Source organism: Pinus tabuliformis, chromosome 2_1, assembly GCF_031772625.1.
Source record: "Pinus tabuliformis cultivar Carrire ecotype Pingquan chromosome 2_1, CPIR1, whole genome shotgun sequence".
Classification (NCBI taxonomy): Eukaryota; Viridiplantae; Streptophyta; class Pinopsida; order Pinales; family Pinaceae; genus Pinus; species Pinus tabuliformis.
The window spans coordinates 410,350,265-410,362,408 of NC_142299.1; the positions used below are offsets into that span (position 1 = coordinate 410,350,265).

A 12,144-nucleotide genomic window follows, 5' to 3' on the forward strand; every position below is an offset into this window, starting at 1 on the left:
CACACTCCAATACTAGACTTTTTGCTACACTTCATCAAAACCGGTAGTCTAGAAATCACAAATTTAACAACATTTTCTTTAATATACAAAATCAACTCTTGGCCATGACAAAACCATAAGAACGCAAATGCAAAGCCAAAGAATGAAATTTGTAGCCGAATCAGTGGGATTCAACATGTAAACACTATGCTGGTCACCATATCCGTCTATGACTGAAGAGACCGTATCTTTCAAGAAATCCTCCAATCTGACCATGCGAAAATCATATGCACGAACTTGAGGATATTCGTATCACAACAATCAATCACCCTTGAATCAAAAGAAACAAATCATTCATTCATATTAATCATTAATATTAGCACATTACAGATGCACACTCTACTGCTTTAGCCTCGTAAGAGCGGCGCCATAATAGACAAAGTAGAGGTCTCATAACAGAATAATAATAAAAAAATAGGTAACTCTTCTCTTACAAATCTCCCAAAATCCCTCATCTGTGGCACTTCCAAGCTCTAATCACTCTAACTTGATGGTGTAAGGCTGAAGGGGATTGAGTTTGTTAGCTTGGGGACCAAACAAAAGTATATATAGCCAAGCTTCCATCAAGCTTCTATTGACTATGTGTCAAGTGTTCCACAGATCATGGTAGAGAACTACAGAGGGAGTAATGGACCACTCTAGAAGCTCCCAACAAGAAATTAATTAACTGCAGTTGATTTCCATAATTTTAGGAAATGACTGCAGTTGGTTTCCCAAATTGAAGGAAATGACTGGCAGTTTATTTCCGAATTATCGACGGCAGTTGGGGAAACATAAAGGGAGCTTAACATATGTAAATTACAAGTTTTATTAACCAGAACATAATCCCGCTTTGCATTGGGCCGAAACGGAACCCTAGAGCTTTGAAAGCCATCCACCAAGTGCAAATGGGATTCTAGATTATGACAGAAACTCACACCATCATTGTCTTTTAGATATGGAGAATCCAAGTGATTGATCCTTAGCTCAGCACCGACATGACTAAATGACATCTTCTGCATTGCTTCCGCCAATGCTCTTGAATTTAATATTTCATGACACTTCTTATGTAGCCATCCATTCATAAAAATCTCTGGCATTTGAGGGATCCAATCATGGGTATTGACTATTCTCAATGTTTTCACGCCGATATTCTCAAGCCTCTGTTTGAAATCATGGTTTCCAACTCTTGGTCCCCCAAAAGAGAATACTGCTATTGGTGTACTATCTGAACTTGATACCAAGTTTTCTCCAATGTCATATGCACTCAAGAGTGCCAAAGATGCTCCTAGACTGTGCCCTGTAATGGTAATACTCAACTCCTCACCCTCGTATAATTCTAACAATATCTACACCTCTTCCAGAACCTACTCAGATGCACTCTTCATGTTATTATTATGAATGTCACTATGGTTGTTGTCATTAGAAGTATATAGACTTAAAAACCCATTTTCCACCTTCGAGTTAAGATAAGAGTGATGAATATTATCACAGAGTTTAATTGGTTTTAAATCAGTCTTGATATTTTCAGCCCATTCAAGCAGAGTATTGGTGCCTCTCCATGCAATAACTATATCTCCTCGACCTAATATTTTGATCTCTTCCAAGTTATCACTCACAACAACAAATCCCATCCAGTTAGACTTCTCACAATTTAGGGTATCATTCGATAGTTTCGCCAGCCAATTGGGAACATGGACATTTGGAGTTGCATGGAGATACTTGGTCACTCTGTAGCCAGTGTTCCTCAAGCCCATGCTTTCAAGAAATGAATTAACTTTGCCGCACGGGTTGCAGTAGGCACCATAAGAGGTCATCTGGGTGTCGGAGTTAAAAGCATCATAAGTTGCCTGCGCAAATTCTCCATACTTCACAATCTCTCTTCTTAGGTTTTCATCAAGGGGATATAGAAGTTCTCTCCAGTCGTTGGCACCATGATATTCCCTCCATTTACCAGCCAGACTTTGCTTAGGAGAAGGATTGGGTCTACGAAGTCTGCTCATCCAATCGTCATAGTTCCAGGAATTGCGTATGTCGTTGGATTTCCTCTGATTTGGAAGCGGGGAGTTAGGAGAATTGCGTATTGTGTTCCTATTAGGTCTTCTAGGACTGGAACATAAGAATGTGGCTGCTAAGCTCCTATTAATTAGGGATGTGATTTTGAGTCGTTTAGACCTAGCTAATGTCTTTTTTGAAGGGTTCTTCACCAGATTTAGAGTGGATGAATAACCTCTAAGAGTGCAGTTTGATATACCCGGATGCGGGTGGCATTAAGAGGCATTTATGAGAAGTCGCATTACACAGGTAGCTGGCCTGGCAGACGGCAGGTGGATGGCTTGCAGGGTACGCGTAGCAGGTGGGCAAATGGACTTAAACGCAGGTGAATTCAATTCCGGGCAGTCTCGAATGTTGGTCTTGCAGTCCGGCATTAATGCGAGCATGCGTGATCGGCAGACAATTTGGTTTATAGTTATGGATCTGATCACTACGCCTGTTTCAGTCACTGGATCTTTTCATGGCGAGGCAGAGCTGCTTCAGTACCCCTGTTTGGCATTCCGAATTTGGCTGTTAGCTTGGATTTGTAAACTCTTTGAAGCTATCTGCGTTCCTCCGGTAATAGATTTGCTCTGTCTCAATCCCTCTTCTCGTCAATTCGCACTTCTGAAGATGCCTCGACATCGAGGTGTTCCCCGCAGAGGCAGCCATACCGGGAATAGAGGCCAACCTTCTCGCCCTGTTCCTCAAAATGTTATCCCTATTGCCTCAGCATCCCCTTCTTCACTGCCTCTGGAACAAGCTAGGCCCATTCCGAATAATTCATTCCAGACCTCCAGATTCACTTTTCAAAGCCAGCTCAACAGGCCTGTTTTGACAGCAAGTATCACTATCATTTTCGCGAAGGAAGACAACAATCAGGCCAGCTCGGTGCCAACTACTCCCTCTCAATCTCAGGGAGACAGTGTGCTTCTTGGGGACCTGACAGGGATGGTGTTCCAGGCAGACAACCAGCAAGAAGATGCCCATGTCTCGGAGGTGCCGCAACAACCCGTGGATCCGGCTCAAAGTGATATTCTGCCTTGCGGCCTGACTCAGAGTGCAGGCGGAATTTTAAATTTGGTGACCACTCCTGATGGTGGCGCACCAGCATTTGATGAAAGTGGTTTTGTGACCTGGGTTGCTTCTTCCAGCCAGGTGGATAAGGATATGCCGGATTCACCAAAGCATGCAGATTAAAACTGTTTCCTCACTGCCGGGTGGTCTAAGCAATTTTGGTTATGTGTCGTCAATTTTGAGGTTAGATGTCTCTGTCTGGTTCATACTCTGGTTACAGAGTGTGGCCAATGTCATTCCAGTCTCTATTTTTTGTTATAGAATTGGCTATGATAATTGCTTCTCTGTTTTTGTGGTCAATGAAGGGCATGACGAACTCAGTCCCAGCAATCTATTTCAGTATGTCAAGGCCCGAATTAAAATTTTTGTAGTATGGTCTGTAAATTCGGCAGTAAGCCTGAACTATAAGGTCTCTGAGTTTTTGGCAGAGGAATTCTTGCGGCCTCCTCTGAGGTTCTAACCTCTTTGTATATACCTTTTTATTTTTCATTAATAGAATTAGCATTTACGGAGAAAAAAAAAATAGAGTGCAGTTTGATATATTCTTGAGGCCTATAGTGGAGTTGTGTTTTATGGGTGCTAGGGAAGATAAGCTAGCCTGTTTCAAAGACCCAAGGAGTTCCATATGTTATTGAAAGGATTGACATTAGGGATTCTCTTTGGGGGATTGCAATGAAGTGTGAAATTAAAGTAGCCATGCCACTGATTATATATTCTGAGTTTTTGCTCTAACAGTAACTTTCCTTTTCACATTTTACTCGCTTTTAAATCATTTGCATGAGAATTCAGTTTGCTTTTGAAAACCTAGTGGATGAACGCAGTATGGGGAATAGAGTGGCACACAGTGCCGACCAAACCATTGATACTGTGAACATAAGTTTGAGAGGAAGCCTATCTACTCCACATATGTTGACCATCTCTTTTATGAGCTCCAACGTCTACTCACAATGACTTCCACTACGTTGGCAAACAGTTTGACATACAAATTGAGGTGCCCACCTTATGAGGTAACTCCTCAATTATTCTTTTAACAAACTCACAACTCAGTTTGTAGATATAAATTTTTTGATAATTAAAATTTAAATTATTTTAAAATTAAGTTATGAAGTAGTTTTCAAATGTTAAATTTATATTTACATATATATTTATATTTAGAGAAATCATCAATTAAATTTGTCTGGTACTAATCAATTGAGCTACCCTCGAAACTTATTGATATTTTATTATATGAATGAAATTTAAAATGAAATTAAACAATATTTTTATTTAATTAAATTATCATAAAAATATTATTATTATTAAAATATAAATAAGATTATAAAAATATGATTTAAATAATATTTCTATTTATAATTAATATGTATAAAAAAATATGAAAAGTTTTTATTTTTATTTTTTATAATTATTAGTTTTAATCAAAGTTATATTTTAATAATAGATTTTCTTACATTGACCAATGTAAATTATAATGTTAAATTTTGAAAAACAAATATTTGTTTTTCATTATTATTAAAAGTATTATTTTTGAAACATTTGATTGGACCATAACTTGAAGGTCTTATTGCAGTCTTAACATAATATAATGCCATGTGGATAATTGTTTGGCATATTTTATCTTATAATTGAAGGATATGGTTGCAATATGTATGCATGATTTCTAGATAAATTCCTTGAAAATAGTTTATATTCAAGTAAATAACATATTTATTATAATTCGTCCACGAGGACTTCGACAGAGGGTGATAGGGTGTTCTGTTAAGGAACTCCTTGATGTGAAGTCAGCCATTCAATTACAGGCCTTGATCGGGGTGATATATTGCACATGATGAAGATATAGTCACACCAAGTTTACAAAAAAAACAAAAAACATGTTTATTATAAGTTACTTCCGACCATAATTTACGAAAGTATTTGAATAAAAAATGGATAGGAATAAGATGAAATAAATACACTTATGATAAATTGCTTCCCACCATTATTTATATTTCCTCAACAATTATGTAGGAGTAAAACTATAAATGTGTAGACTTACTAATGGTTAATATCCACCAAAATTATCCACTTCATATCACAATTTATTTATTTCTTGCCGATGCATTTTCGGTACCTTACAAGAAAAAGCTATAGTTTGTCATTTTAATGGTTTCTAGCCCAAAGTTTAATATCTACGTGAGTGGATCCATCTCAACTGGATCAAATACTGTGATATTTATATGTGTGCAAAAGGTTTTTTTATGGTTCAATTTGATAATGAAAAATACTACAATCATGTCAGGACCATGGTTCTAGGAGGGCGGGGCTCTTCATAGCCCCATGGTTCCCTTGTTTTGATGCAAACTCAATGGTGCCATCTAAAATGTTGGTTTGGGTTAGACTTCACAATCTCCCACTACCTTTTTGGCATCATCTAGCCTTAGAAGGCATAGGAAACTCCTTAGAAGGTTCCTAAAGCTAGATTGAGAAAGAATGGAAAAATGGATATTCACATTTGCCCGTATCTATGTAGAGATGGATTTAAGCAAAGACCTTTTGGATTGTGTTCATCTAACACACAAAGATTTCAAGTGGGCACAATGGTTAGATTTTGAAAACACTGCATTTAGATGCATGGTGTGCCACCAAACAAGGAACTTGAAAAGTAGATGCAACCAAGTAAAGTAAAAAAAAAAAAAAAAAACTGCAAAAACAAAAAGGATGAAAATTTCTAGAACCCCCATTGTCAGATGAGGAGGATGAAGAAATGTATGGAACTCAAGAACAACCAAAGATAGAAAAACAACAAGTCTCTCAAAATAAAGGAGAAGAAGAGGAGGAAGAACAGAAAGACCAAGCAAAGAATTAAAATAGATCTACAACTGATGAGACCCTTGAAAACCCATTAGAGGAAAGAAACAACAATCAAGGCACAAGTGGAGTTAAGAAAACTCATGTATTTGAAAGTTTTGATTTAGATAAAGAAGTTCCAAACATTTCTAGAAATAATGAATTGGCAATTATCACAATTACCCCATCCCCTGGGGTTTGGAAAAAAGTTCAAAAGAAAACAAGGAAAAAAAAAGTCCAACTCGTGTGGTAATTCTGGAAATTCTGGCAATTTGTAATTTGTAATTTTATTTGTAATTTTTATTTCTTTTTCTTGGTAGCTCTGCTACAAAGTGTGTGTATTGTTGACAAGCATGTGTATTGTTCACAGGTAGGTCCCGTAGGACGAATCCTGAATGATTTATGCATATACACAATGTAACTTTTCATTTTTATTAATACAGAGTTAGTGATTTTCTCTTTGGAAAAAAATAGTTTTTTCTTAATACAATGCAATAAATTAAATGGAACAAGTGATTTGATTAAATGATTTATGCATATACACAATGTAACTTTTCATTTTTATTAATAGAGAGTTAGTGATTTTCTCTTTGGAAAAAGATAGTTTTTTTTTTTTTTTTAATACAATGCAATAAATTAAATGGAACAAGTGATTTGATTAAGGAAATGGCAGACTTAGGTATTACTATAATTTTGCATCAAAACCTATTTAAATTTTTTACATCAAAATCCATTTAAAAACATTCCAGCATAGGACTCTCTCTCTCTCTCTCTCTCTATATATATATATATATATATATATATATATATATATATATATATATATATATATATATATATATGAATTTGACATAATTGTATAATTGTAGGTGCAAAAACATGGCGTTGAATTCTAAATAAATTTATCTAAATTGTACCAAAAAAACATAGTCAATCTACCTTTAGAAAGAAGGAAGGGAAGGAATCACCCCCACTTCGTCTCCACCAACAAATCATGTATATAAATAATTGTATTTTGTTTTCATGCACAAACTTACTATCTCTTTCATCTATATAAGTAATTATATTTATTTTTCCATGCACAAACTTAGTATCTCTACTAATGTTTTGTAAAAAGGGTTCAATTATTATTATTTTTATCTGTATATGTTTGTTGATTATAATTTTTAATTCTATCCACAAAATTTAACCAAAAAAAAACAACATGTAAGCAATAAAATGTTTCTAAGCAGTGATGAAAACTAATATCTGCAACCTATTGTGAAAAAAATTTTAAAATATAGGATTTAAACCTTAAACATGAATCATCTTTTAACAAAACATATAAAATTGTTACACTCAAGAAAAACAAAAGGGTGGATGTAAAATCAAAGGAATTTAGAGATTATTACTTCTGAAAGTGATTTTGAACCGTTAAAATGGCATGAAAATGATTTAATGTGAATCTCAAAGTGTAGAAACTAACTATTTTGTAGCCTTTTTAAAAATTCTATGGTAAGTAAAATAGAGACATTACAAGTTAGTAGTTTTTATATTTACATTGGAATATAGCTCCACCACCCTCATTGCCATCATTTATAACTAATTGAAATAGGAAGGAGAGATTGCTATAGTTGTGAGAATAATCACCCTTTCATGATACATGGTGGGTCAAACCCATTGAATTTCCTCGAGTGTCCATGTTAAAAGAATTTGTGAACTCCCACAATAATCTTCGCTGGACTATTGTTTTGTGGATTCGTGAACAATTTGGATGGCTTTGATGGTGAATGCAGTGACCTCTACAATTAACTCTATCTTACAACCAGTAGAGAATTTTAGGTTTATAAAATCAACTCTCTCTTTTATATAGAGGGTTAAATTATTTAGTATATGAAACAACTTTTCAATCTAAACATATAAAAATATAAAAAGATGGTAGAATCTCTACTATTTATCTAGAGCTTTATTGATAGTCTCCACTATTACAATAAGAAAAATTGAGGTAAAAAATAAAATAAAAAGTAAAATTTTAATAATCATATTCATATTTTTATGCTAGATAGTTTCTTCATTTGAAGATTTAAAGAAGATGGATGTGGGTGAATGCTTACCAAATTAAAACAACTATTCGAAAAATGAACAAGGAAGAATTGACAAAATTGCAATGTTCGTTTAAACAATGATGGAATGACTTTCATATAAACCCCCAATTCCTATAAACCCATGATTCCACATTCCATGAAGTGTGGGATACATTTTACTCGAAAAAAAACAAATTCCAACAATTTTGGGTTAATGGAGAAATATAATAGACTGAAAATAAATTCAAGCAAGAGAAACAAATCCAAATAATTAGTATTCATGTAAAAATAGGGTGAAATATATCTTGATACTTGTCATTACCATAAAAATAAGGCAAAGGTAGTTTGAGTTTTACTGGAAAAAAATAAAATTCCAACAATTTTGGGTTAATAGAAAAATACAATAAAGTGAAAATAAATTGCACAAGGAGAAACAAATCCAAATAATTAGTATTCCATAAAAATAACGTGAAATATACTTTGATACTTTCCATTACCATAAAATTAGGGTGAATGGGATAATATATTTTGAATTTTTCAAGGAGAAATAATTTTTTAAACACTCCCCATCAAAATCACATGGGCTAATGGTTTACAACTATTTTTTTCAAATAAATATTGTGCCATGCATACTCAAAACCCTATTTGTAAAAAAATCACCCAAACAAAATAAATAACCACCTAATTTTCCCATGGGTGAAATTTCACCCCTATAATTTTATATGGGACAAGCTAGCAATGAAAGCAAGGGTACACAATATGAAGCATGTACAACAACAAGTAAGGATAAAAATTAGTTACGGATTGCAGGTAACACTATGCATGCTAGATTTAGCATGTTGGTTTTTGCATGCATGGTATATGCATGTGGTTCCTTGGTTTTGTGCTATCATTGGCATGGATATTTTCCTAGATTGACAATGATTTTAGCCTTGCCTTGCCATCTCTTCGATAGCCATGGTGTTGTGGGTTTCCCACTTGCTTTTATGATTGGTTCTCAGCTTCCCTATGACTGTGGGTTGGAAAAAATGCTCTCAAGCCCTAGAAAAACTTGGGTTGAGTTATTAGTTCCTAGATATTGCAGGTTCGGAAAAACACTCTGGATCCTTGGGGGTTGAGATACTAGTCCCTCGAGCCATGGGTTGAAACAAATGCTCTTGAGCCTTTGAACATTGTGGGTTGAGTTACTAGTTCTTAGAGCTCTAGACAACATGGGTAAAGACCGATATGGTTGATATTAATGATTTCTAGACCATATAGATGAGATTGCTATGATTGAGGGTTGAGGTGGTTTTGCCTCTAGAAGCCTTAGCTGATTTTGTTTTGGTTAACCCTTATGATCCCGCATTCATGCTTCGAATATGGCATGAGGGAGACTGGATTAAAGAGAGATTTGGTTCAACCCAATCTATGGCCGGGTGGTAGGTGGAAGCCCCTGACTTGGTTGATTTTTAGATATGTTAATGCAAGTTATTTTCCTCATTATGATTATGAGCACATGTATTGGTTATTTAGTGATTTTATGGAAAATTTATCATGGTTGATATTCTGGTTATATGTTGGTTACAAGCATGGTTCTATGATGTCTTCTAGCTATGGTTCTTGTCCATGATTTGATAATTATTTGAATCGTTGATGAATACATGGGCTAATAAGTGCTATTGCAGCTAGCTTGAGAGGGCATTAGACCTTCATAATGTTTCTTAGATGAAGTTCAAAGGTTTATGATCAGATATGCATTCATGACTTGTAGCTTACAATTTTACCATATGTTTGATGAAATGTCTATTGTGTATCAGGCATGTCTAGGTCAAGATATTGTTCAAGTTTGAATGTTTGGAATTTTTATCATCTTAATCTTAATTCTGGAAGTTACAAGAAATTTTTAGCAATGGTATGGAGGCTAGCCTAAAAAGGTGGCATAGATCTCGGAATTTCATGCACCAAACTAGAAGATTTGGGTCATAATCAGATGGAGATAGGCTTATGGGTGTGGTTGGAGCCTCATAACTACATACATGCTCTTTTGTGGGTGCGGTTGTGGGGTTAGGCTTGTGGAAAAAAAATATAACTCAGGATCTAATCATCACATACTGGGGACTGACTTCTGGGTGATTTAGTACTCCTCAAAGGTATCAATAAGTTCTCAGATTGTAGGCCCCACTTCCATAACTGGAACTTGGAGGTCGGGTCATGTCGTAATTACACTCAACTAATGTTTACCTAGAGAGCTTGTAAATGTGGGTAAATGTGGGAGAGGTAATTACAAACATCCACAATCAAGAAAATTCATATGTATAATGATTGTAAATTTGTTACTCAATATAATTCCTTGTATTAGAAAATGAATAAATCTTGTAAAATGCTATTGTCAAAAATAATATTGTTCTTGTTTTAATATATTTTTCCAACAAATATTTTTATCAAAACATGATTTGGAATATATAAATAGTTGTAACCAAGGAGGAAATGGAAAGAGGAAGGAGATTTCATGTAATGTACAAAAGGAGAGTTTAAAAGGAGGTTTTTTCTTGGAGAGATGGTGATATATTTTCTTGCTAGGATGATAAAACTTCAAATATTCTACTTATGTATCTAATCAAGATAAAAGGATGAAGAGTCTAAAATCCCTTATATTTTTTCACATAATTTTATAAGGAAAAAGAGAGACTATATGTGGTTGGAAGAGTTCTTTTAATCAAGAATTCCTTCAAGGGGTTCAGAAATTTTGTATTGTAAGTTGTGTATTATTGTTAGTTAATAATACATTTGAAGGGCACATTTCTATTACAAAAGTTAATTGTGAGAACATGTGTTTTCTCATATTACAATCTTGTAAGATGCTTAATTTTTATTTTCAATTTTATGGATGAAATCCTTTTCATGTTTCAACACTTTCATAGATAAATATTCAACACCTATAAGAGTATTTATAATATTACTTTTAAATAAATATTTATTAAAAAAAATTAATATATACTCGAGCTTAAATACTTGTTGAATTCTATTATTAATACTTATATATATATATATATATATATATATATATAGATATATATAGATATATATAATTAATTAATTATTTTTTATTTGAAAAATATATACAATATAGATAGTAAATAATAGACCTTTAAAATAGATATATTTTCATTTGAATTGATAGTTTATCTGATCCAAAACCTCTTTCTAACAACTAGGCCCACATACAGGTGGATTTATCTACACCAAATGAGAGTGGTCTAATTGGGACTTGTCATTGGTTGATCCTCCCTTCGTATTGTTGACATAATTAACAAAAATAATATTGACATAATATTATTTTATTTATTTTATTTATATAATAGAAATTTTAGTTATAGAATAAATTAATCATAAAATGAATTAATTATAAAAAATTAATTTTAAATATATTAATAAAATTACATTAATTCAAATGTGTTAGAAACCTATACTATAATAGGTAAAATTATAATAAGTAAATTACTAAAAATAAATAAATAATTTCAAATATATTAACTAATGAGAATAAAATTAATTTTAGATAAAAATATTAGTTAGTAAAAATAATTCAAAGTCTATGTAATGGTAAAAATAGTATATTAAAATTAACTTTATGCAAGTAAATATATATATATATATAATATAAATTAAAAATAAATAAATATATATATATATATATATCTATATATCTATCTATATATATATATATATATATATATATATATATATATATATATATATATATATATATATATATATAAAATAAATTAATAATATTAATGATAATTATAACCTATTAAAATTAAATAATATGTTAAATTAATAATTAAAATCGATTTAAAGTTAATTTTTTCAAAAAATAAATAAATAAATAAACTAAAATAAAAAATAAAAATAAAATAAAAATAAAAAATAATAATAAAAAAATAAAAAATAAAAAAATAAAAAATAAATAAATAAAAATAAATAAATAAAAATAAAATAATAATAATAATAATAATAATAATAATAATAATAATAATAATAATAATAAGTAAATAAATAAATAAATTACTATATTAAAAAATTAATTAATCGATGAAAAAAGGGAGGAAAAGAAAGAAAAAAAAGGAAAACGACTAGGAGGAGA

The 12,144-nt window shown here is 32.3% G+C and overlaps 1 protein-coding gene across 1 annotated transcript; it reads right to left on the reverse strand.

Moving 5' to 3' along the window:
• Positions 1 to 1,385: 1,385 nt before the first annotated feature.
• Positions 1,386 to 2,447, reverse strand: LOC149200651 (phospholipase A(1) DAD1, chloroplastic-like). The gene is made up of 2 exons (XM_089401018.1): positions 2,319 to 2,447; positions 1,386 to 2,066 (listed from the first exon to the last, which is right to left on the reverse strand). The coding sequence occupies exons 1-2, from the start codon at positions 2,445 to 2,447 to the stop codon at positions 1,386 to 1,388; spliced, it is 810 nt and encodes a 269-aa protein (XP_089257144.1).
• Positions 2,448 to 12,144: the final 9,697 nt, after the last annotated feature.